Genomic DNA, 26,916 nt, shown 5'->3' with positions numbered 1-26,916 from the left:
AGCGCGGCCCAGCGACTGGGCCCGCCTCCACGCCCCGCCTCCAGCCCCGCGCCCGCCCCGCCCTGCCGGCTCTTAAAGAGACCCCGTCTCATTTCACCCTCTCTCGGAGAAGGTGAGGGGTTCGCCCTTTGCAGCCTGGAAATCTTCCCGCCAACGAGACGCTGGCAGAATGAACCCATGATTTGGCAAGACTCGGGGCATGGGTGGCCAATAACACCAGCGACTGATTGGTTAATTAACTATTGGAGATTAGTTAATTGAGCATCTGTTGTATCCAGGCACCTGTCACGCAAGGTGTCATTTATTCTTCCCAACAACCATATAGGTGGATATTGTCAATCCCATTCTCCGGGCTGAGCTGATCCTTGGAAACTTAGGTAACTCGTAAAAAGTGATCAGAAACATTAAGGGGTGGAGCTGGAATTCATGCTCATCTATCTTGCTTCACAGCCAGCACTCTTTCCTCTGAACTTTGACATTTCCAGGGTCTGGACTGTAAATATATTAGATCCCTCAGGAAGTTATTTTAAAAAAAAGAAAAGAAAAGAAAACAGGCCCCAAATGGAGTCGCTTATGCTAAGCCCCACTCACCAAACCAAGACTTAATTATAGTTTTGGCTCTCCAGTCAATCAGGCTCCGTCTGATCAGCACTAGTTAGGTGACCTGCCTGATAGACCCCCTGCCATCCCCTAAAGAAAAGTAACCTTGCAATAACCAACGTCCTTGTTCTCGCTCCCTTCTGCCTATAAAAGTCTTTCATTTTGTACAGCTCTTCAGAGCTCCTTTCTATGTTAGATTGGGTGTGATACTGAGCAGGATCCTGTGGGGCTCCTGGGCACAAAAGCCTTTCTATGTGCCCCATCTCTTTGATTACAGGAAATAGGCTTCATTCAGCCTATGACCTTCCCTAAATTCCATCTGGCATATTCAAGCAGCTGCTAATTAGGGAAGGAAGGGGATGCAAGACAAAGGAGAAACAAACAGTCAAGAGAAACAATTAAAAAAAAAGAGAGAGAGAAACAATAGTGCAGACTTGGGGCAAGGTCCTGGCTCCCCATCAAGCGATATACACGACAATATCTTTGAGCTGTTTTGCAGATACGGAAACCCCCATCAGATGGGAGAAGTCAATGGTTAAGGACGGTATGCTGCCCACAAGCACGCAGACCCCAGACACCTTGGAACCAGAAGGTTAATGGTGCTGACTCCCACTTACCTCACCACCAACCAATCAGAAGAATGTCCAGGAGCTGATCACGCCCTCTTTGAACAATTACTGTAAACCTTCTGACTAACCTCTCCAAGTTGGGACACACAGTTTTGAGGGCATTAGCGCGCTGTGGCCCCCTTTGCCTGGCAAAGCAATAAAACTTTTCTACTTCACCCAAAACTCTGTCTCCGAGATTAATTCGGTGGCAGGGTACAGAGGCTGGATTCAAGTTCAGATGCCACCCGATTTGCATCCATTTTTGTTCAAATAAAATCTTAATATTTTTAATATGCCTCAATTTATCTTTTAACAAAGGCACAACCAACGTTCCCACTGGACAGACAACTAGGGGGTGGGGAGAAGCTGGCCTGCTTGGCTCCCCTCTAGGTCTGAGGAAACGCTGCGCGCGAACACTGGCTTTCCGCATAGCGGGGGCCACCAGTAGGTGGCGGCGGACAGGGTCGGGGTGGCTGCCCCGTGCACCCAAGTGCGGCCCGAGGTGACCTGCGCATGCGCGCCGCGAGGGCGGGACGCCTTCAAGGGCGGCTCGAGGCCCCAGTGGCCGTTGCAGCTGCGGCGCGAGGCCTGGCAGAGCGATCCGCTGAGGAGGGGAACTGACGGAGAAGTGCTGCTGCTGGGTCTGCAGGCGAGATGCTGACGGTGAAGCTGAAACCGAAGCACCGCCCCTTCTGCTTCAGCGTGAAAGGCCACGTGAAGATGCTGCGGCTGGTGAGGGCGGGGTCTCGGGGTGAGGGACGGTGTCCCAGCGCGCTCCCCCGCAAGGAGGTAGGGCTGCAAAGTACGAAGCCGATGCCCTGTCCTCTCTTTCAACCTTGTTGAACCTCTGTCAAGGCCTTCCTAGAGGCAAGGCATTTCGCTCTGCACCCTGGGGGTAGAAGGCGAGAAATAGGGTGCTGTCCTCCCCCATCAGGGGCTTTACGGACCCACTCATAAGGCAAAATCCACACACCTACATGAATGGCCCACACTTGGACCCACAAACCAGGTACCCAGGTTACCAGGGGAGGCAGCTGCAGTTGTACCACTCAGATGCCAACAAGATTAAAAACAAAAACAAAAACAAAAGCACTGAGGGGTTTCAGTGGATGCTGTGTTTACCTGCTAGAGCTCAGTAGTTTTTATGTGAGTGAGCTCAAGGCTGATATAGTCCAGAGCAAGGACGATGGAACTCCTGGTTCCTGGGGTGTCAGACATGCCAGGAGCATTGCAGCAAGTTCTGGCAGAGGTTGGGAGAGAATGAATCGTCATTTGGAGGAAGGCGACACGGCTAGTTAGAGAAGTGGAAATTATCATAAGAGAATATGTTGAAGGAATTCAAGAAGAGAAAAGGGGAAGGAAAAAAATAATTCTTAAAATTTAAACAGGTGACATATAAGGAGAGGAGGTGGAAAGTCAAAGGTTACAGGGAAACAGTCCTGCTTATTATGAGGAAGAATTTTTTTTATTGGGAAAGTTGCCAAAATTAAGTGGCCATTTGGGAAGGCAGTACATTCCCAGACAGAAAAGGTAGCAGGCACAGATGAGCACTTAGCATGTTGTGATGGCAACTTCAGCTTCAGGTGAGTGGGCAGAACAAACTGCATGCAAGGTCCTTCTCACACCAAAGTCTGTGATTCTGAGAAATAACTATGACATAATGCAAGTCAGAATGCATGAAAGAAGTTTAGAAAACTACTCTGGAGTTCAAAAAACGGAGAAATTACCTTGGGTTGGGAGTAAATAATCAGGAAAGAAGTGACCTGAGGGTCTGGGGTTTTATGCCAGGTACTGAAAGCTTTGGAACACTGGAGGAGAAATGGGATTTTGTGAGAAAGGTTCCATTTTTTAAAAATATAATTATAAATCTTTCTTATCATTTGTATATGCTTCAAAGTATTCTATAGTGTGAATGAAACACATTTATCATTCCTCTATTTCTGGTTTGATAGTCTCCAGAAAGGTTTCATTTTTGATATATTAATTCCCTCAACAAAATTTTGAATATTTAATGTATTCCCAGCCCTGAGTTAGGACTTGAAACAACAAAGACACCCAAGACAAAAGTCCCTGACTATGGAGTCCTTTAGTTTAGTCAGAGAGAGGCACACAAGCAGATAGCTGTGATGTGTGACAGGATGAAGTTAGAGCACAGAGTGAGGCATCTAACCAAGGAGGTGTCAGGAAACTTCCTAGGGGGACATTGGGCAGGGTGTAAGGGACAGCCACCTGAGCAAAGGCGTGGAGGCCAAAAAAAAAAAAAAAAAAAAAAAAAAACCAGCATGATTTATGCAGCAAACCATAAGAAGTTGAGTTTTGCCTTATTTTTTTCAGCCAACAGATATTTATTGAAAGCCTGTCATGTGCCAGGCACTGTTCCAGGCTCTTGGGAGATATCAGGGGACAAAGCAAAGATGCCTGTCTGCATGGAGTTTACATATTGGGGTGGGAGGGCAGGGAAGACAAACAATAAACACAATAAATAAATGGTGTAGTATTCTAGAAGGGGGTAAGTGCTGTGGAACAAGAGAAAACTAAAGCCAAGTAAGAGAGTATAAGGGAAGGTAGGGTTGGAGAGTAAGATCGCAGGAATAGAATGGTCAAGTTAGGCCTTGTTGAGGTGACTTCTGAGCAAAGCGTTGAGTGAGATGAGGGAGTTAAGCTATGAATATCTGAAGGAAGAGTGTTTTAGGCAAAGGAAAATCCAGTACAATGGCCCTATGGCAGGAATGTACCTGAAGGGTTCAAGGAAAAGCAAGGAAACCAGTATAGCGGGAGTGGACTGACATAGGGACACAGTGGGAGATGAAGAAGGTTTTGAGTAAAGTTGTATATGATCTAACATTTTTAAAAACTACACCAGGGGCTTCCCTGGTGGTGCAGTGGTTGAGAATCTGCCTGCCAATGCAGGGGACACGGGTTCGAGCCCTGGTCTGGGAAGATCCCACATGCCGCGGAGCAAATGGGCCCGTGGGCCACAACTACTGAGCCTGCGCGTCTGGAGCCTGTGTTCCGCAACAAGAGAGGCCGCGATAGTGACAGGCCCGCGCACCGCGATGAAGAGTGGCCCCTGCTTGACGCAACTAGAGAAAGCCCCCACACAGAAACGAAGACCCAACACAGCCAAAAAATAAATAAATAAATAAAAACTACACCAGCTAATATGTTGGCAATAGATTGGGAGGTGGGGGCTGGTGGGGACAGGAGGATTCCTGAAGAGGCAAGGGTAGAAAAAAAGGAGATGAGTTGGGGCTATTGCAGTAATCTGGGCAAGAGATGATAGTGGCTCAGACCAGGCTGTTAGCGGAGCAGGCTATAAGAAATGATCACATTTCGGATATATTTTGAAAGTTACCCCAACAAGATTTGCTGCTGAACCAGATGCGGTGTGAGAGAGAGAGGAGTCCAACATCACTCCAAAGTTTTTGGCCTAAGCAGCAGGAAGAATGGAGTTGCCATCCACTGAAAGCCTGTGGGTGAAGTCAATGTAGGCAGAGGATCAGAAGTTCAATTTTGGATTTCACTTTAGAGATGTCTATTAGACATCCAAGTGGCAATACTGAACAGGCATTTGGAATATACAAGACTGGATTTTAGGAGCGAGATTGGCACTGCAGAAATAGAAGTATTTAAAGTCACAAGACTGATGAGATCATCAAGAGATGAGTGTACATAGAGTGGAGAAGAGGACCATGGATGGAGCCCCAGAACACTTCAACATTAAGAGATTGGGGAGATGAGGAGGAACCAGCAAAGAAGAATGAGAAAGCACAATTAGGAAGGTAGGAGAAACTAAAAGTATGGTGTCCTAGAAGCCGAATGAAAACTTTTCCGACGGAATGATCAACTGTGTCAAATACTGATGATAGTTCAAGATGAGGACTGAGAATTGAACATTGGAATTATCCTGTGGATAAATTGTGAACAACTCTTTGCTAGATAAGTAGACAGGAGCTGAGTCATGGAAGACTTTGAATACCGTGGTGAAGGTAGGCTCTATTCTAAAAACCATGGGGAGCCATTGAAGGGTTTTAAATAGGTGAAGAATTGCACACATTTTTATTTCAGAAATTTTACTGTAGTATCTTTGTCATGGTAATTCAAGGAAAAGATACTGAAGGGCCGTTGTTTTAGGGACAAAGTGGATTCCCAAAATGCTTAGGCATTAAGTCAGCAGGACCTGCTGATTGGTCAGTTGTGAGGAGTAAGTTGGAGCAGTGATCTTAGGTTTCCAGGGGCAGGTGAAAAGATAGATGGTCATATCACCAATTAAGATAGTGAATACAGGAGGAAGGGGCAAGGTGACAGTTTTGCACACGGTGAATTAAAGATTCTAAATGGCTATTTATGTGTGAGATGTTGAGGATAGACCTGGGACAGAGACCCAGGTTGTGGACAGAATCTAAAGGAATGCCATCATTTTAAAGAGATGGGTAAAAGGAAAGCCCACCGAGAGAATAGTTTCAGAGGTATAAGAACTAGAAAAGGTGACATGGGAGCCAAGGAGTAGAAAAGTAGGAAAAAGCCAATTGCAAATAAGTCATGGGGGCCAGTAGGATAAGGATTGAAAAATGTTTGTTAAATTTAGTAATTTTGCAATCATTGATGATCTTGGCAAAAGCAGTCTACATAGAGTGGTGAAGAAATGTTTGAGGTATTAGTGGAATATTTAAAAGCTAACTGAAAACAAAGGCCAGGAGTTAGGAAAGATATGAGCTGTTAGTATGGATTAGGGGAGAACCCAGTGTGACTGAAATCATGGGAATTAAGAAAATGGGTTAATCACCAGTGCCAAATTCCAAGGTTACAGAAGATGGGGACTGAAAAAGTGACCCTTGATTTCATAAACCCATGAACTCAAGACCTTGGTTCAGTAGAGTAAATGAAGTGATTTGAGATGACATGTTGCTGATCATAATTATATTAATTATAAAGAATGAGTTATTTAGTAACTAGTTATATTTACTGTTACTGCTTACACAGTTATATTTACTGTGTAAGCAAACTGACCAATTTAGAAGTTTAAAGGTAAGCTACTTTTACAGTAGTAAAGTAATTGAAAGAGTTATGAATAAGTAGCCTATATAGATCTAAGGTTAAAAAGAGAATGTGGATGCTGACAGACTGATCATAAAAGTCTAGCCAGGGAAAACTCTTGACAAAACCATTCTCCAAGAACACAGAGACTGTGGATAGAGCTGTGTCTCCTAAGAACATCATGACATTGACAGACTCCCAGGGACCTACCAGCTTATTTTTTCCTTTAAGTCACTTTTCATTTCTGTTTTCTATATCTTCATTCGGAAATGAGGAAATTGGATTAGATTAATAATCTTCAAGGGTTTTTTTTTCCACTTAAGTTTTTGTTAATTCTGATTGCATTATGTTTAGATAAGAGGAAGTGTGCTAAAAAGCGAAGCATCAGAATTGTTGGGTTTTTTTGTTTTTTGGTTTTTTGTCCTTTTCTTCCTCACAGGATTCTTTAGAGAATTGTTTTTCTCTGACAATTTGTTTTCAACTTTCCTCCCCAGTATTTTTCATGGCAACATTCTAAGTTTAAATTTGACAGCAGATTCCAGATTGTTAAGAGTTAAGGAGTGATGAGTGGATGATAAGGAATTATAGCAGCCAGTATACACACTTTTTTGAGACAGTACAGGGAGAAGTAGAAAACGGGAATTTCTGTGGGGAGCAGGGTGAAAGGAAGGTATGTGTGTTTTAAGAGAAGATAACTTAGATATGTTTAGAGGATGATGAGGAAAGGAACTAGTGGAGGAGGAGAGACTGAAGGTACGAGAGGGAAAAGGAGATATTTAGTGGAAAAAGATCAAGGGAACAGATGTGGGAAGTGATGGTATTAGGTATACAAGCGGAGTAATTAATTAGACTTAAAACAGAGAGGGATACCTAGTTCTCTAAAACACAAAGAGAAGTCAACATCCATACATTTTAGTCTTCCTCTTTTAGATGTGTGTGTATATGGAAGAAACCCATTTATTTTGTTATTTTAGAAATGATCATTTTTACAGCTTAAACTTGTATTCAATAATCACTGAATATATCATGTTTTTTTTTTTCCTATAGGCGCTAACTGTGACATCTATGACCCTTTTTATCATCGCACAAGCCCCAGAGCCATACATTGTTGTCACTGGATTTGAAGTCACTGTTAATTTCTTTTTCATAGTTTTATATATACTCAGACTTGATCGATTAATTGACTGTATATTTTGGCCTTTGCTTGTAAGTGTTCAGTTTCACTGTTAAAGTTAACTACTTTTTCCTGCCATAGAGAGACATTTTAATAAACTCTGTTCTTTAGTTTTCTTAAGCCTTTAAGGAATCTCTGACAGGCTTAGGAAGGAGGAACTCTACCTACTGCTAATGTGCTCTGGGGAGATTCTCAGGGAACCAGGGCAGCCACGGAGCATAAATTCTCCTCTGAGCTCTATCAGTAGATGTGGCTGACCTTTCAGACCTTTCTTTCTAAGGAGAATTCACGTAGGTGTAGATCTTCAAAAGAAATTTAAATTTAAGATCATGGTCAATGAAATTATACAGCATTCTTAATCTTTACCTCCTTTTTAAATGCATGTTGATATGACCTCAAAATTGGGGAATAGAAATGGAGACAGATACACAAGTATCTACATCTTACACATCCCTGATCACTAAACGGAAAATCAAAATAATTTAGAGGCTGAATAAAGCACAACATTTTCTTACTTCAAAATGTCTGTAATCATTAATGCCACATAATTTTTAACTCATCTTGTAGAACCTTATTTAGTAGCTTATGGACTTTACCTGCCATACTCACAGCATTAGGAATAACTGCCCAGGGGAATGCCCAGATGGTCTGGAAACTTTCAAAATAGGCACATTGAAGATATTAACTAAGGGATACTTGGCCCTTCAGCCTGGACCATAAGCTGGTTCTAGGAAGAACTGAGTGACTTCACTGCTCCTCTTTGAAGTCTTATCCCCAGAATCCTATCTCCGTAGGTCTCCTTTCTGAGACCCCTGCTGCCCTTCCACCCTTTGGCTGGGCTGGTAGCACCACTTGTCTCATCCTCTGGGATTCCGGAGTGCTGATATCCAAGCTGATGACCCGTATTAAGAAGAGAGGACTTTAGAGCTATTCTCAAACCATAAGCGTCCCTTAAAGTGGTGCCTTCTGGAACCACTTTTGAAGACCAATGATGAGCATTTCAGGCTAATCACAAGCTGAGAAAGTCCCCAAAGTGGAAAGCTGGGAAATAGATAGGATCTTCATGGCAACTCTCCACAATCCTCCTTGACCTACATTTTGGAGCTGGACCTGACTGAAGTAAGGTCTGGGACAAGAGATTACAAAGCCTTCCTCAGTTGGCCCTCAGGGTATGTAATACCATTTAGTAGCAGAAAGGACTAAACTAAATTATCCCAAGGATTTCTTCAAGGAGATGAGGAATATCGTCCACATCCTGTTAATCTTGTACCCAAAAAGTCGTATAGTTGCTCTTCACACTCTGCTTTTCCAAAGTTAATAAAACTAACACATTTTAGCATTTATGTTTCCTCAAACTGTAGTAATTCTCTGGAGCTTCTTACACGTCCCAGTAATAAACTTGGAGTCCTAAAGTTAACAGAACACACTGAGAAGGAGCGTGGCCTATGTATAGCATACTGAAAGTAGTCTCCAAATCTCTGAGGCTCACACTTGGCTGATACTGTACTCTTAGATACGGTGCTATATTGGTCAACCAAGTTATTACTCCATCATGAAACCCAGATTCCTCTCTGCTCTTGATCTCATGAAATCATTTACTCAACAAATATTAAGTATCTGCTAATCCCAGATTCTATACTAGCTTCTTTGATAAAACAAGACACAAATCTTGCACCTGAGAAACTGTCAATGTAGCCAGGAAGTAAGATAGGTGAGCAATCCAGTATAACAGGTGCTGTGATAGATGTATACCCGGATGGTGTGGAAGGGAAGGGGACCAAGTCACAACAGGCTTGCCTGAGGAAAACTACGCCTGCGTTGAGGGCTGGAGGATGAAAAGTAGTTAGCCGACTGATACGGGGCTGAGAGAGCTTTCCCAGTACAGGGAGCAGTGTGTGTGAGGGTCTAGGGGGAGAAAGAGCTGGACCCTCAAGGACCTGCAGGAGTTCTGAGTGGCTGTGAAGAAGGGAGGGGCAAGAGTGGAGGTCTGAGAGGCAGTAGGAGGTCAGAGCATGCAAGGCTTTGAATGCCCTGAGTTTTAATCCAAAGGCCGCTGGAAGCTTTGGGAGGTTTTTAAGTAGGAGAGTGACATGATTAGCTCATATCTGAGGAGATCACTGGTGGCAGTGTCGATAATGGCTTGAAGAGGAACCAAACTAGAGGTAGGTCTCAGAGACCGCTTAAAAGTCTCTTATCATAATCCAGACATGGAAATGAGAAAGGCCTAAATTAAGGTTAAAACGGTAGCTGGTGAGAAGAAGTGTTGATGAAAACTGATAGGATTTTCCTGGGTAACAGGAAAATCAAGGATAGCTGCCATTTAAAGAACTGTCTTAAGAGGATAATGAGACAGGAAGTATAGGAGGAAGCACAGCTTCAAGGAAGGGCCAAGGAGAGTGGTATGTAATGAGTTCAGTTTGAGGAACAGAAGGTTTTAGTTGCTTATGGGATATTCAGATGGAAATGTTCAGGTCTGAAGCTTAGGAGAGAGAAGTCAGAGCTGCAGCTTTGCGAGTCATCACCTCGTGATGGTAAATGAGCTCTGGGAAAATGGCTCCGAGGGAGAGTAGAGCAAGATAAGGCAAGACTGGGAAATACCAACATCTGGCGTGGAAAGGAGGAGTGGCCAGAGGAGGACAGGAGAGGACCCAAGGGAGACCCATGTCCCAGAAGCCAAGAGAGGAGAGCATTTCAAGAAGAAAGAAGTGGTGAATAATGTCACAGGTAAAGGAAGAAAGCCCAGAAAAAAATATATCTATATTCACTGACTGTATCAATAGAGGCCCCCAGTGACCTTTCCCAGAGTGGTTTGCCTTGAATGGACAGGTGACCGTAAAGCAGTGGGGATAGTTAGACTGAGCAGGGAAGGACACAGCTGTAACTAGAGGGGCCACCACTGAGTTGAGGAAACCTGGCCAGGGACAAAGGAGGGCAATAAACAGTGAGGTCCCAGCAGAGTGGTTGACGGGAATGGGGCCAGAGCACAGCTGGAGAAGTTGTCTGTGGCTCTTTCACTATAACAAAAGTGAAGGACACAAAGATGGCTGAAGATTCCAATTAATCTGTAGGTGGGGAAAAGGTAACCTGTAAATACTTCTATCTGATGGCCACTGTCTTCACTGATTAGGAAAGAGCTTGGCCGTCTGCACACAGATTTGTGATATGTGTCATTGTCCCAAAGTTGCAGTAACTAACACAGTTTGTAGAGCAGGCTTCCTCTGACTGTTCCCCTCAAGTGCTCCAGTGACAGAAAACACACAAAGTGAGCCAACCCAGGGCTTTGTGGTGATACGTAAGTACAGGCTCAAAATTTCTATGAAATCTCCATTTTTGTAATTAAATTTATATTCTACTCCATGGCATACTGACGTTTGGTTTTAATAGAAAAGCAATGCTTTAAACCACCATTAAGGATCACTGATGTTCTGGAGCAGGTGCATCCTTTTTTTCCCCCCTGTGATTCTCTGCACTCCCTAGAACACCATTTTTATCTGAAGCCATTCATATACACTTAGCCAAATTACTAACAGGAGGCAGGGCTGCCTGTCTGAAGCAGAGGTGTGGTCTATTGCCTTGAAGCAGAGCAAAATACCTAGCACAGAGGAGCATTAACCTAGAACTCAATATCTCCTGCAAATGAGGACTTTTTTCCTGCCTAAGTGTATCTAATCTTGCCCTGTCCCTGTTGAACCTCTTTCTATTTTCTTTGTAATAACTACTTTTCTAAGTTACCAGAGTTTTGAAGTTTGATGTTTCTGTGTTAAAAATTCCTTCTTGCGGGCTTCCCTGGTGGCGCAGTGGTTGAGAATCTGCCTGCTAATGCAGGGGACACGGGTTCGAGCCCTGGTCTGGGAAGATCCCACATGCCACGGAGCAACTGGGCCCGTGAGCCACAATTGCTGAGCCTGCGCGTCTGGAGCCTGTGCCCCGCAACGGGAGGGGCCGCGATAGAGAAAGGCCCGCGCACCGCGATGAAGAGCGGTCCCCGCACCGCGATGAAGAGTGGCCCCCGCTTGCCGCAACTGGAGAAAGCCCTCGCACGAACCGAAGACCCAATACAGACAAAAATAATAAACAAATAAATAAATAAATAAATAAAAGAAAATCCTTTAAAAAAAAAAAAAATTCCTTCTTGCTACCGTTATCAGCAAATATATATAAACCATTCCAGAATAAAGACAATTTAACTTTCCCACAGTTTACATCCATTCAAAATGTAAGTTGCACCTCTTAAAGCCACAGTTCAGAATGAAAATGCTTCATTTCAAGAAATTATTAAATGAATGAGCTACATCATCAAAAAATAATTGCATAATTGGCCAGCTGTTGCATACAGATATGTGGGAGCTTTTTCCCGAAAATTACCACTTTCTCCAGCCCTAAGTTTTATTAATTGCATTTGGAGTAACATTATAAAGTTGTTTATTTTATGGTGTAGAGCACTCCACACTTTCTCTTATATTATTAAAATTGAGCATACTGACTTCCCAGTGTACCATTCTACTTTAAATGTTCCGCATAATACAGCATCCACTCCTAACCAGATGAGCTCTCCCTCCAACTACATTTAAATAAAAAAGACATAAGCCTGTTAAGGAGTTAAATGATTGGTGTATCATAGGTTAAGAGACCCATTAGGCATCATTATAGGCCAAATACAATATATGTGTCATTTTACTGCAGCAGTTTGATTTCCTAAAACTAAATAAAACTATTTAAACTAAATAAATTTAATAAAATGGAACTTTCGAAATCTTTAGGGAGCTGATTCATTTTGTTGGTGATCTTCATGTAAAGCTGACCTTTCTATTCTGTGTTTTCAGGATATTATCAACTCAGTGGTTACAGCAGTATTCATGATAGTTATATCTGTGTTGGCACTGATCCCAGAAACCACAACATATATAGTCATTGGAGGGGTAAGTGGAGGTATTTCTGGTTTCTTCCTTCAGGTTTGATCAGAATTCAAATTTACTTGAAAAATAAATACAAGAACAGAAAGCTAGACTGTATTCATCCTTGAGGCTTCTATGCCAGTACACAGTACCTAATGGCTTAATACTTTTGTGTGTGAACACGTGCCCTGATTAATGTCAAGGAGTATGATTTCACGCTAAAATTGAAGTTAACCAAATAAAGAGATTCCTCCATATTTCTCATAGATATGTAGGGCTAGACTAGACTGAGAAAAGCTACTGGAATCAGTTACAGTACTAAACTCTCAGAAACCTGTCAAGAAAAAAACAAACCATGGATGAATTTCAGAGCTCTCCCTTTTCAAGAAAAGGATACATCCCACTTGTTAAGGTGAGAGACTGTTCTGAGCTCAGTTATTTCTTGTCCAGATCCTGCTTCAGATGGAATTTAATAGATGTGTCATCGTAAGGGAATGGTGGTAGGAAGCCTTGTAACTAAAGGATTATTTTGAACACTGAAGAGAAGCAAATCAGTTTAATTTGGAAGGCAAGCCAAAACAAACGAAGAGTCAAGTAATTTAGTTACAGTTCCATCGGATATTCTTCTGAGATTTCTTATAGGGGGTTCAAAATCATTTGGCTTTTCTAGGTTCTGATTTAGAGAAGTGAATTATTAAGTTCTTCTTAAATAAATCTCCCTCCTACTTCCTTGTCTTTTCATAGTATGGGCCACTTAGGGGAACTGGCCACATATGTCAGAATCCATGGCTTTTCAACTACTTCATTAGGCCCAAAGCAACTTCATGAGGGATGGGAATTACTCTAGAAATGACATAGTGCTGTAATAGCAATTTCTCCTAGATGTCTTTAAAGATAATTATGGAGAAAGAGGGATGAGGCATAGGGTTTACTTTCACTCACTTATTTACTCATTCACTCATTGATTCATTCTTTAAGTGCACTTCAGTAGGTGCTGACAAAATATAGAGCCACAAGCCACAGGTGGCTATTGAGCACTGGAAATGTGGCTGGTCTGAATTGAGATGAGCTGTAAGTGCAAAATACACACTGGATTTCAAAGACTTACTGGCCCCAAAAGAGAGTGTAGAATTTATAATTTTATTATATTGATGACATGTTAAAATTACATTATTTTGGATGTATCAGGCTAAATAAAATATATTATTAAAATTAATTTCACTTGTTTTTTCTTTACTTTTTAATGTGGCAATTAGAAAATTAATTATGTGGCTTACATTGGTGACTCACATTATATTTCGTTTGGACAACTCTGGACTAGAATGTGAGCCCTATATCCTCAAGTTGCTTAGAGCCTAATACAGGAGACAAAAGTGCAAACAGCTGTGTCTGAGCTGTTAGCAGAGTACTGTGGGGCACAGAGAAAAGGAAGCAGCTACCTCTCTCCGACAGTGGAATCGTGGTTTGCCAGGACTAAAGGGGAGGAAACGGGGATGGTTCCAGGTGGAGGAACCAGCAACATGCTGTGTACCAGAGTCATGAAAGCACCGGTAGGAGGTACTTAGCGTGGTCAGAACCTAGGAAGCTGCGTTTGAGATTCAGGATGGAAAAGGAACAGTGTCTGAAGCCAGAAAGCCAGATTTCTTGGCAGTTGGATGGAGCTGGTGAAATAACACTGATATCCCCTTTCTGCAGCCCCGGCACCAGTTCTCAAATAGCCATCAGAGTACCTAAAGACCATGTTCTAGTTTATTCCCTTTACATCAGTTTTGTTTTCCTGAGGCCTATTTAGAATCCCACCTCTTAAGTGGATGTAGCCCAGCCTTTGAGAGTTCACTTTGGGTCATCTTATCACTCCAGTTCTCCAAAGCTCTTAACACAGCTACTATCACCATGGTTAAATCTTGAGCTGGTGTTAACCTGACCTTTTCTCCAGTACAGTTTGCAATAGGAAAGTCAAACAGTTGATCATTGGGTATAGAAATGCTGATTGGTAACTAAGTATCATCAGCAGGGCTTTAAACAGTATATCCAGGAGCAAGTCAAGAGATCCAGACAAGTATTTGTTTCAGAGCCCACACCACCTCAGTATTGTTTCTGCTCACTTAAATTATCTTTCCCTTTCTCTAGGAAGGTACTGGGAAAACTTGGGAATGAGAATAAAATGATCTCTGAAGTCTCTTCCCATTTTAGTATTAGGTGACAGCGTAGGGAGCAATCCTGGTGCCCTCGCAGGAGAGGAAACCGGTGGGCAGACCACCTAAAACCTGTGCGACCATGGCCACAGCAGTGACACTGTGTCTTTGTTTCAGGTGTTTGGACTCGTGGCCTCGGTGTTCTGTATTGCCGACGGGGCCCTTATTTACCGGAAGCTGCTGTTTAATCCAAGTGGTCCTTATCAGAAAAGTGCTGTTCATGACAAACTATAAGTTTTGTAAATTTATATTCCTTTTTAGTTGATGCTAATTATTAAACATATCTCTTTATTCTAACACGTTTTCTGCAGTTCTCATTTTAATCTCTATATGGGAGCTGGAAGAAGAGATTTAGGAACTGTGGGCCAGCGCTGTAACTTCCAAGGGAGCGCTCGAGCGCCTGAATCTTATGGGATCCGGTTTTCCTGTTCCTGGGCCCGGCAGGCAGAGGAGAAAGGCCAGGAGGCCCGAAATGGTCTTCAGAGCCCGCTCCCCGGCTGGCTGGCAGCACGGAGGTGGTGGCGTTGAGGGGGCCTTGTGTTCCCAGGCTAGGCAGCGGCGTCGCATCCCGGTGGCTACGAGGGCGGCTGAAGGGCTTGGTTTGTCTGCCGGCAGCGAGAGCTGAGTGCGCGCGAGGGAAGAGGCGGCCGGCAGCCGTTGCGGCGCGACGCTGGTTCCCAGGGGAGAGCCGGCCGCCGCCGTGCAGGCTCAGAGTCGAGGGGCCCGCCAGACACCACCAGGCCCGGGGGTCCACCATGAATCCTGAAGACGACAACGCACGTTCGGGGGACTCGAAATCCGGGGGACGTCCCTCCCGCTCAGTAAACGTCGCCCGTGCGGCGCATCCCGAGCGCTCGGCGCCATCCACAAGCTCGGTGCGGGACACAAGCGCGGCGCCCTCAGCATCCCGGGGGCGCACTGCACCCACATTCAAGCCCACTGCACAACCCGCGATCCCCAGCCAGCGGGAGAAGAAGGCCATACAAAAGCGTGCTGAGGGCCGCGCCAAAGTCCCGCCCAAACTCAGGGACAGCCTCAAGGGTTTTTTCTTCTCGCCCACAGGAATCTTGAAGATCGTTAGGCTGGTGAGCAGAGAGAGCTGGTGGCCCGCTGGGCGGATGCAAGGGCGGATGCAGGCCGGCTTCGGCCGCAGGGAGTGAGTGATTCCCAGGGGCGCCACCTGGGGGAAACTTCCCTAATTCCCTTTGCGGGTCCACATTGTTTCGCCTCCCCTTTCTTCCTCCTCTCCCTTTGCTCCTCCCACACACTCTACCCTTGCTACTAAATTTGGCACGCTTCCCCCCACCCCTCACTTTTATATTCCTCAGGTTTCCCCTCACAAAGGGAATTAGGGAAGCAATGGAGATAATAGCCATGTGTACATTAGCAAACAAGAATAATAGACTTGACCAATAAAGTTGATAAACCACTGGCCAATATAACAGGAAAAAATGGGGTAAAACAGGACATATATTTAAAGTTAGAAACCAGAAAGGGAAAATAATGCAAACCCCGAAGAAACTGAAAGGATTCACAAGAGCACTTTGCAAAACAAATAAATGTGAATAATTGGATCAAAGAGTTGATTTTCTGAGAAACTATAAATTACCAAAACTGATCCCAGAACAGAGAAAAACCTAAACAGACCAATATAAGCACAGGGGGGAAAATGAGAGTATCTTTCAGAAATGTGTCAGGCCCAGACTTTTTCACAGGTTAACTCTTTTCAAACCTTCATGGGATGCAAGTCTGATACTATTCAAACTTTTTCAAAGAATAGAGAAAGAAGAAACACTTCTGAACTATTTTTACAAAGTCAGTGTAACACTGATATCAAAACCTGACCAAGTTCAGAAAAAGAAAACTAAATAGAAATCTCAATCTCTTTGTATCAAAGCAGCAGTATCAATATATTAACAGAAAATGCTCATCAGTACTTCTTCAAAACACACCATGAAGAAGAAACATAAGGATGATTCAATATTAGGACTCTATTAAACTAATCCGCCATAAGTAAAAGGAGAAAAAATTAGGACACTCTATCAAATAGGGTACAGAACACATTTGACAAAATTCAACATTCATCTCTGAGTGAAAAAAAAGTGAGCAAGGGAAGAAGAGAGAGACCAGTTAAATAGGAATACACAGATATTTCAGTGACATTATAAAAATAAACCCAAAAGTCAGAATCATATATAATTAAACCTCAGAAGTATTCCCATTAAAATGAGGAACAAAGAGGATGCCCACTAGTCACCACAATCAGACAGGAAAAAGGAATAAGTAAGAATATTTGAAAAGAAGAGGCAAAATATATCATTTCTTACAGCTGATATGATCAAAGATCTAAAAAATAAAATCAACTGGGAAACAATTTAGAACAAGATAATTTCTACTAACTCATTAGTAGAAATGAGCAAACAAGCACTTAAAATAGAAGAAAATGTTTCTCTTTACAATAGCAATCAAGATGACAAAATATCTAAGATTAAATGAAATAAATTTGAAAGATATATGAAGAAAACTTTAGAACACTGTTGAGAGATATTTTAAAAACCACTAAAATAACCAGAAAGATATACTTTGTTCTTGAAGAGTTAAGACTAAATTTTGTAATCTTTCCATATTATAAGTTAAAGGAAATCCCAATTAAAATACCAACAGGCTTAGCTTCGGGAACTTGACCAAGACAAAATTGAGAAACATAAACAACCTGAGAATGAGTACCAAAAGGGGGACTAAATCAGACAATAATACAACATAAAATGAGTTGCTTGTAATTTCAGAAGTACTAGAAAAGAAATCAGCAACTCAATAGAAGAAAAGAGTTTCAAAAGCATCCCGAATACATATGAAAATTTAGTATATGATAAAGGTTGGATTTCAGATCAGTGCTGTTTCCCAATAAATGATGTTGGGATAATCAACAGCTGTTCAGAAAGAAAGAAAGCTGGGACTCTACCTCACTCTTTCTATCAAAATCAATATATTTTTACTTTACTTGACCTGTATATACACAATTCTTTCTGGTATGAAATATACACTGTTAACAGTGATTACTTTTAAGGAGATAGACTAGGGTTGGGATGAGGGAGGAGAAAGAAACTTCTGTACTGTGTGCATTTTTTGTGTGTATTATTTCATTTCTTAAACATGTAAGGAATTTTAAAAATAATATGTATGTGCAAAACAATACAGGCAATTGCAATATAATCAGGTTTACAGTCTGACTGTTTATGATTTTACTTTGTTTTTTAATAGCCCATTTGCATTAAAACAAATCCTGTTTCTTTTACTGCAGGGCCTTCTCATAGGGGCACTAGTTTGTTTCATCATTGCTGAAGCCCAGGAGTCCTATATAGCAATCACAGTCCTGGAAACCTGCATCGTTCTTTATTTCATTCTAATATATATGCTAACCCTTCACCACTTGATGACTTATTTACATTGGCCCTTACTTGTAAGTGTTCATTTTCATAATTTTCATATAAGCTTTGCCCTCAGCCCCACAGTAAAGGCTCTCCTCAAGGAAGTGCAACAGAGAGATGTCTCTGGACAAGGACATAGCTGAGCTATGACAGAGTGTCACCCTCATCCCAGAGAGGAAACTAGTCTAAAGCCCAGAAAGATTCCTTGAATCCCTCTGTCTATAGGACAACCAACACACACACCTGCTTCCATCTCATTACAGCCCTAAACACGTGGTACTTTTCAGCTGGTCCTAAAGAAAATTTTACTCAGTATGTTCAGTAGTATATTGCTTGTAAAACGGCACATGCTTCTTCTACTTGTCAAACAGCACCCTCTCTAACAGATTACAAACATCCCTCTGAAAAGCATGTTTCTACAACATGGCTAAGTGGCAGAAAACTGTCACGTGTGCCCTGAAAGAGTGCAAGAGTCAAACTTTTCATGTGTTAAGGGTCCATCTTTTCCAAAGGGGTGCCGTATGGTGGAGTATTCAGGAAAAGACACTGCATAGCCTTCTTCAATAGCTTTTTCCAGAATTTCATACTCCTTACCAACTGAAAAATTCCCAAAGCTAATTCCTCAGGCCTCAGAAAAATCCTTTTTATTCCAGAGTCTGAGGCTCTGTATCCTCACAGACTGGAGAGGAAGCATAGTTTTGTCCAGATACAGACATGGGTCCAGTTCCTGGCCCTGCCACCTTACTAGCTGTGAGAACTTTAGCCTCAGTTTCCCCATCCGGGAAATTCAGAGAAGGAAAAGTGTGATGATAAGAGCTGTCTATAGGGATCCTGTAACATTTAAATGTGTTTAAAGCAAAGATCACAAAAGGCTTGCCACAAAGTAAATATTCGCTACAAAGTGTGGGTTGGACCCCCTGAGGCAGTTGGGTGGCTTTTACCCTTTTATCTTTTGCATGGTGAACCATCCTAACTCCGAGCCCATGCCTGTTCCACATCATACTTTTTTATGGTACCTTTTTTAAACTGTAAGGTAGGATTGTTTGCTATTGAACTAAAACTCAAAATACTTTCTTCAAGCGTCTGAGGGATTTTCTGAAAAGGCTGCTGAGCTCTCTCTGTCCCACAGAGTGCTGAGCAGCAGAAAGCACACGAAGCAAACTCTGAGCAGCTTTAATTGGACACGTGGAAGACCCTCTCAGTTATGGAGAGCTATAACCATGGAGAGGTTTCTGAGGGGAAACTAAAATCTCTGTCCATGGAAATTTTCAAAAGGGGAAGGTAAAATAACTGTTTTTGAGCACATGCCACGTACCAGATACTTCTTCATATAGATTACCTTATTTAATCCTCACAACAACCCTGCGAGGTTGTGGTCATCCCCCACTCCCCCTTGAACAGATGAGAAAATTGGATTAAAGAGACTGTGTTGCCCATGGTTGTATCTAGGCACATGGAAACTCAGATATGAGCCCAGGTCTGTCTGACTCTAAAGCCCAGACTCTTTCCAGACTTTATGCCCTTTATGCCTTGTGATGGTTTATCTTCACCCTCCCTACATCTTTGTCTTCCTCACATTCTCAAAATCTTATCTTCTCTGAATCCTCTCCCATTTTCTCATGGTTTCCTTAAAATGTGCAACGAACGGTGAATTGATTTTCCCGGAGTGGAGGGCAGGGTACAAGCCTCTGGGGGTCGGCGAATGAGGGCTGCACCAAGGTCAGCAGCTGTGGTCAGGTGGGCCGGAGCCCTCTAAAGGCCCACGGCCATAAAGCTGGAGAGCTGGAGCGAGCCTCAAGGCCCCGTGCTTTGCTGGAGGGTCCGGGGGAGCGTCCAGGAAGAGTCTCAGGGAGAGGCAGGAGCCAGGGTCTCCTGAGCATGAAGCAGGTGCTGCGAGAGGAGCTGTTCCCACAGTCACGGGCAGCTCAGGCCAGGCTTGTGGAGAGCTGCAGGCCTCTAGGCAACTCCGGTAAAGCCAGGCTTGTGGAGAGCTGCAGGCCTCTAGGCAACTCTGGTAAAGCCAGGCCCCCTTTTGCTACCTCTGTCCTTGGGGGAGGGCATCCTCTTTTCTTTGGATAGCTATGGGAGCCCAGAGCGTGATACAAAGCCCCTGCCTTTTTCTTGCTCCTGTCCTCCAGGGTGTGGCCAGCTTTCCTCACCCCACCTGTGGTGGGGTCACTGTCTTCATTGTTAGATTTCATTATCAACTTTACCCACCCTAGTCTTATGTCACTAATCAGGGTACCCAAGAAAAGTATGAAGTATAATTATTGTCTTCTGAATAGCCCATATTTTAAACACTTCTACATTGTAAAAAAGGTATTTCCCCATACAGTCCGAGAAACTGAGTTCTGGTCAAGCTGATGTTTTTTCCAATAGAAAGCAATTTAGAAAAAGGAACATAATAAACATATTTAACTAGAACTCTATTGAAGGGATGATTCCAAAACTACCAGCAATATCTTTACATTTATAAGTAAAAGGTATCAGCTTCAGAATGTCCCCTTCAAATTCTGGTGATGACTGATCAGGTCTGCCATGTGTTTGGAGAACTCCAAGGCACAAATACCGCATAATGTTTATTGTATATATATCCTTCTTACAAATACCACATTTTGTGAAACAAAGTGTAAATGTTTGACTTCTTCCTAATATTCAGTGATTTTTAAAAAAAATAAGCATTCACCATCAAAGCATCTTTTTCTTTCCCAATTTTAATTCTATACAATTTTGTTTATCTCAGGGAACGGTTTGGGGGCTTTACAGAAAAATAATAGTCAAGTCACAAACCCATCTCTCACTGTGTCAGAGGCAGCTACTTGAGTCAATAAGGTATTTAGTCAAAGTGAGAAAGAAAAAGATGATGAGTAAGGATGACATTTATGGGGAAACCAGAAGTGCTTTTGCACATGGCAAGACTCAGCTGTAGTTTTACCCCATCTGGGAGAACATATCTTTCTCTCTGTCAAAGATGAGGCCAACAAGAGGGTCTGTGTCTAAGGCAAAAGGGAGGGGGTGTTAGTCAGGAGAAGACCCGTGGGCTCTCAAGTCAGACTGAGGAGGGTCATAGCCACTTACTGGCTGAGCAACCCCAGGCAAGTTGCTTACCCATCTGTAAATTGAGGATAATGAGAGTTTGTTGTGAGAATCAAATGAGATCACATATGAACACCTTGGCACCGTATGTGACACACAGTAAGTGCTCAAGATATGTGAGCTACAATAGAAATGTTAGGTACAAAGAAAGCATTACTTCCAAGGGACAGTTCAGAAGAGCACTTCCTTGCAAGTAAGGACCACAGTAAACTATAATGTCCAATAGTCCAGCGAGGAGATGGAATTCTGACAGGGAGTCAACAATTGGCTAGGGAGACCAAGTCTGCATTTGTTTTGTTACTTTTATCATTGTTAGTGTGCATGCATCCAAATTCTCAATGATCTAGACCGCAGTTAGTTAATTTTTTTTTTTAATTTAATTAATTAATTTATTTATTTTTGGCTGTGTTGGGTCTTCGTTTCTGTGCGAGGGCTTCCTCCAGTTGTGGCAAGCGGGGGCCACTCTTCATCGCGGTGCGCGGGCCTCTCACTGTCGCGGCCTCTCTTGTTGCGGAGCACAGGCTCCAGACGCGCAGGCTCAGTAATTGTGGCTCACGGGCCCAGCTGCTCCGCGGCATGTGGGATCTTCCCAGACCAGGGCTCGAACCCGTGTCCCCTGCATTGGCAGGCAGACTCTCAACCACTGTGCCACCAGGGAAGCCCTAATTTTTAATTTTATAAGTTTACACTCCGCTTGAGTCCTTGTTCACATTTTTTGATATCTTGGTTTACACAATCCTCAGATCCTATGCTTCCTGCAAAGCTGCAAACCATTGTACCTGCCCCAGTGTGGGCAGACCTCTCACTCAGCCTACAGAACCCAACTGGAACTGACTTCCAACCCTCACCAGCCCTGCACCATGTGCCCCGTCCAGTGTTACTCACCAGGCGCCCAAATAACAGACACTACTGCCTTTCCAAGAGGCAAGTCCCATTCCACAACAGGGCTCCTTGCTCAACAGTCTCAACAGGAAGAACACCTGAAGTTCACAGAAAAGTTTACTATCTTGAAGGCAGATATCAGGAATCTACTCTTTGATGCATTCCCACTACACCTCATCTGATGCTTTCAGATTCATTGTGCCACTTAATCGTCAGAAGAACCCAATGAATCCCAATCATCATCCGCATATTAAAAATTAGCCTACTGGGGGAATTCCCTGGTGGTCCAGTGGTTAAGACTCCGCACTTCCACTGCAGGGGGCATAGGTTCATTCACTGGTCAGGGAACTAAGATCCTAGCCTGTTGGCACAGAGGGGTGATAAAACACGCCCCAGGTCATACATCTAGGAATTGGCAGGCCAATTATTTGTCCTTATTTGTCCCATACCATTTTGACCCTCCATTACCCATTTCACAGAAAATGCCAAAGATGGATGCTGCACTTCCAGCCTTGAGGGATAGATCATTTCCTCCTTATTTGGGTGTCCCTGATGGGAGGAAATAGTGAGTTGAGTTCTGACTCCACTCCTTGGCAGATATTCAATCATAGTCAATTTAATGAACTTCTCTAGGCCTCTGTTACATCTTAAAATGGGGATCCTAGCCATCCTGACTTTGGAGGGTGTTTGTGAGGGTTAAATGAGATAACAGGGGAAACGCTCGGCACGCTGAGGAGCTCCACTTAGACCCATTATGATTAGACAGCAGGGCTCTTCACTGGGTTTGGGCAAGCGCACCGGACAAGCTGACACTACCAAATCATGCCACCAAGACGTAAAAACTTAAAATATTCAGATTAGTTACCTGGGCCATATGGAGGTTATAGGACCCCGGGGTTTTACTCATCCTCCAACACTAGTGCCACTGATTCAGTGAGTACCTTCTATTTCATTATCACTGTGCTACCAAAGCCCAGGCTCTGCTTATCCTCAGGAGTGTGCCCCCTCCCACTCATCCTCATCCTTTATTTAGCACATGAAGAAACAGATTGGGCCAGCATTTGAAGAACCCAGTACCAATGTCCAAAAAGAAGGACACAGATAGCCTATAGATGTCAGGGCAGACTCAATTCTGGCCATGTTTTAGGAAAGAGAGAAAGTCACTTTCACTCCAGAACCTCAGGCTAGCTCCTCAGATGGGTTCCTGCTTCTTGGGATGTGGGACCCTAAAGAATAAATATGATCCAACTTCCAAAGTATCAGTTCTACTGATTTGCAGATTTGGAAGTAGAATTAAATCAGTAAAGTGTTCATCTACATTTTTATTTTTATATTAAAACAAATGTATTATGGAATAGAATGCAGAATTTACATTAATTTAAAATACAAAACATCAATAAGATCATATTTATGGAGGGTCAATATGGGTGAGGCCCCTAGACCTCTAGGTTTTTTTCTTGCCCATTTTCCTATGACCTTTAAAAAGTCTGATGGAAAAGTTGTCAGTTTGTTTTTTTTTTTAAGAGTGTTGTTTAATGAAGTTAAACCCATTTCTGCTGACGATCCTATCCAGAACCTTATAATCACATAAACTCATGTCTCTGGAAGATATAAGAATTATGCTGCTGAGAGTTCCTCTTAATATTAATCAAAGGGAAAGGTTTTTTGGGGTTTTTTTTTTTAATAGATCTTTATTGGAGTATAATTGTTTCACAATACTGTGTTAGTTTCTGTTGCACAACAAAGCAAATCAGCCATATGCATACACATGTCCCCATATCCCCTCCCTCTTTAGCCTCCCTCCCATCCTCCCTTTCCCACCCCTCTAGGTCATCGCAAAGCACCGAGCCAACCTCCCTGTGCTATGCTGCTGCTTCCCACTAGCTATCTATTTTACATTTGGTAGTGTATATATGTCGATGCTACTCTCACTTTGCCCCAGCTTCCCCCTCCCACCCCAAGTCCTCAAGTCCATTCTCTATGTCTACCTCTTTATTCCTGCCCTGCAATCACGTTCATCAGAACCATTTTTTTTTTCTTTTTAGATTCCATATATATGTGTTAGCATACGGTATTTGTTTTTCTCTTTCTGACTTACTTCACTCTGTATGACAGTCTCTAGGTCCATCCATGTCTCTACAAATGACCCAGTTTCGTTCCTTTTTATGGCTGAGTAATATTACATTGTATATATGTACCACATCTTCTTTATCCATTCGTCTGTTGATGGGCATTTAGGTTGCTTCCATGTCCTGGCTATTGTAAATAGTGCTGCAATGAATATTGTGGTGCATGTCTCTTTTTGAATTATGGTTTTCTCAGGGTATATGCCCAGTAGTGGGATTGCTGGGTCATATGGTAGTTCTATTTTTAGTTTTTTAAGGAACCTCCATACTGTTCTCCATAGTGGCTGTATCAATTTACATTCCCACCAACAGTGTAGGAGGTTTCCTCAAGGGGAAAGTTTTTAAAAGGCATCCATCCTTAGATGGGTAACTGACCAATTTAAATATTTTATGAAATTACATTTTCATGTAAAGTTGACAATTTTCAATTCTGTATTGCAGGATCTTATCAACAGTTTCATTACTGCTGTGTTCCTTTTCTTAGTTGCCGTCTTGGCGATGCAAGAAAAGGAAAGAAGTCATTTATTCTACGTTGGAGGGGTAAGTAGAGGCCTTCATGACTCCATTTAAGATCAGTATTTCAAGACTCTTTGAAAAAGGGAAACTGGCAGACTATCATTATTTCATTTATAGAACACCATCCCCACCACCACCCTTTCTCTTTCTTGCGCTGACTTCTTCAGAAGATTTGAAGTTGCACAAACTCTAAGCTCATTCTCCAAATAGGTACGAAAACAATCTACAGAACCTCTTTTGAAAATCATACACACTATTTTTTTAAATGTTGCAACAAGATGTTCTTATCTATAAGTAGGACTTTGACTTTTCTGGACTAGAAAATCATACTTTAAATCACAAGAAAAAAATGATTGTAGAAAAGAAAAAGTGCATTGTCAAAAGTGAGTGACTCAGCCTGTTGAGGAAGGAAGAAGAAGTTCCCACACCAGGCTAGGCACGTTCTGTTTTAATCTTTATAACTCTCATTTTTACAGATATGGGAACTGAGGTTAAATACCTTACCCTGGCTCACAAGGCTGGGACAAATCCTCATCATATGAAGACCACAAGAAATGGCAGATTAAATGCTTGGAAGATAGGGGGTGGGGAATGGGGTGGTGAGACTTTGATTCAAGAAGTTAAGCTATGGGAACAGAAATTAATCCAGAAAAAAAAAAGTTTAAGTTCTTTGAATTCATTCTATGATCAGTAAGTATTTGTTGATCCCATTCGACTGCGCCAGGCCTGAGCTCAGTGTTGGAGATAGAGTCCCTTCCCCCTTAGGGAGCTCATAGATTAGCTAGAGCAAGACCTACCTAGGAAAAGTTCATGAAGGCAGCCAAGGATTAAGTGACCGTAAAGAGAAACATACAAGGTAGACAGGAGCTGGGGAGCACTTGGAATCTAGGGTGTTGTAGCCCGCTGACCCCCATCTGCTAACTCCGCCACCAAGCCTTCTCCTACCTGCCAGGAGCTCCCACCACCTGGTCTCCATCAATTCTTACCTGGATGGCAGGGGTTCCCACCACCCCCCACTGGTCTCCCTGCCTCCAGCCTGGTTCTCTTTCCATTCATCTTGCAACAAGTGGGCTTTCTGAATCTGGAACCTCCTCTCCCCTCTTGATGAAGTCCCAGATCCTGCACCTCCCCAGCCTCAACTCTGCCCCCACCCTCACCAGCTCCAGACGTCTCACCCACACCAGATTCCTTGGAGACCCCAGTCCAGTACCTGGAGTTCTTCTCCTCCCAGTTGGTCCCCTTGGAAACGCCTTCCTGCCCTTTCAAACATAGCCCAAGAGTCCTTTCCACTGAGGGGCCTTCTCAGGACCCCACTGCCACCCGAAGCCTCCTAGGATCAGTGCCCTACTCCTGTCCTGGTGCCTCAGACCTTAGGCAAGGCCGTCACTGGCAGAAAAGCCCATTTCCAAAAACCCTTTCTCTGGGAATGCCAGAATAGGCTGCAGCAGCCAACTGGGCAGACACCAGGAAGGTAGTGGAGGGTCAGAGAGGGACAGGAGGCCGCACGCCCGCCGCCCGGATAGGGAGGCCAGGCTGCTGCGGAGCTGCAAAATAACCCCGCCTTTCCTTCCCGCATATGGTCTTGTGTCTGACAGTCCCTGTGTCTCACAGCGGCAATCGTGTGTCTCATCGATGAGACTGTGGTCACCAAGACGATGAGGAATACCATGAAAAAAGCCCTGGGAATCGAAACCAAAGCCAGTGCCTCCGCCGCCCAAGAACCCATCCCACCCACAAGGGTACCCACAAGGGGAAGCCCAAGGGCACCTACAAGGGCAACCATGAAGCAACGCGGCCTGTCGGAGCCACCCTCGGAAGCACCCTCGCGGGGACCCTCTCGGCCACCCTCTTGGGCACCGTCGCGGGCACCCTCTCGGCCACCGTCGCGGACACCTTCGCAAGCACCATCGTCTTCTCCCTCCCGCCGCTGAGCTCGCACGCTGTCACCCATTTCAGCCCACATGTGATCATAAAATCAGGGCTGCTAAACCCGGAACACTTCTGCTTGCTCGTGCTGCCTTGTGTAAAAGTCGCGTTACATTTTCAGGCGAGTGCCAATGCGCCCGCGGGGCTCTGGGCGCGGCTGCCCCAGGAGGCCACAGTTTCAGCCAACCCGACCCGAAGGCGGGAGCAGCGGCTACAGCCCCCGGCAGCCCCCAGAGGCCTCGCGAGGCCGCGTGGGGAATGCTCCGCGCGGAGGCGGGGCCACCACCGGAGCCGGCGTGGGCGCGGGGGCTCCCGCGCAGGGTCTGGGCGGCCGCGGACACCCGAGGTGCTTGCTGCCGGGCGCGCCGGGCCCCGCGTGGCGCGCCGGCGGCGGGGGGTGGCTGGGCGGAGGGGACTCGCGTGCGGAGACTAG

At 43.9% G+C, this 26,916-nt stretch overlaps 1 protein-coding gene across 1 annotated transcript; it reads left to right on the top strand.

The window, feature by feature from the left end:
• Window positions 1–1,862: 1,862 nt before the first annotated feature.
• On the top strand, window positions 1,863–26,916 carry LOC103011935 (uncharacterized). The gene is made up of 5 exons (XM_007198301.2): window positions 1,863–1,940; window positions 12,243–12,338; window positions 24,483–24,581; window positions 26,153–26,296; window positions 26,605–26,916. The coding sequence occupies exons 1-5, from the start codon at window positions 1,863–1,865 to the stop codon at window positions 26,914–26,916; spliced, it is 729 nt and encodes a 242-aa protein (XP_007198363.2).

Source organism: Balaenoptera acutorostrata, chromosome 19 (genome assembly GCF_949987535.1).
Source record: "Balaenoptera acutorostrata chromosome 19, mBalAcu1.1, whole genome shotgun sequence".
Classification (NCBI taxonomy): Eukaryota; Metazoa; Chordata; class Mammalia; order Artiodactyla; family Balaenopteridae; genus Balaenoptera; species Balaenoptera acutorostrata.
The sequence above is the reverse complement of the archived record's forward strand: the minus strand, read 5'-3'. Positions and strand labels throughout refer to the sequence as shown.

Excerpts from the sequence above, each read along its gene's own strand:
- LOC103011935 (XM_007198301.2), top strand. The coding sequence starts at position 1,863 with ATGCTGACGGTGAAGCTGAAACCGAAGCACCGCCCCTTCTGCTTCAGC. Across the intron at positions 1,941-12,242 it reads ACGTGAAGATGCTGCGGCTG|GATATTATCAACTCAGTGGT; the intron begins GTGAGGGCGGGG and ends CTGTGTTTTCAG. Across the intron at positions 26,297-26,604 it reads AACCCATCCCACCCACAAGG|GCGAGTGCCAATGCGCCCGC; the intron begins GTACCCACAAGG and ends TTACATTTTCAG.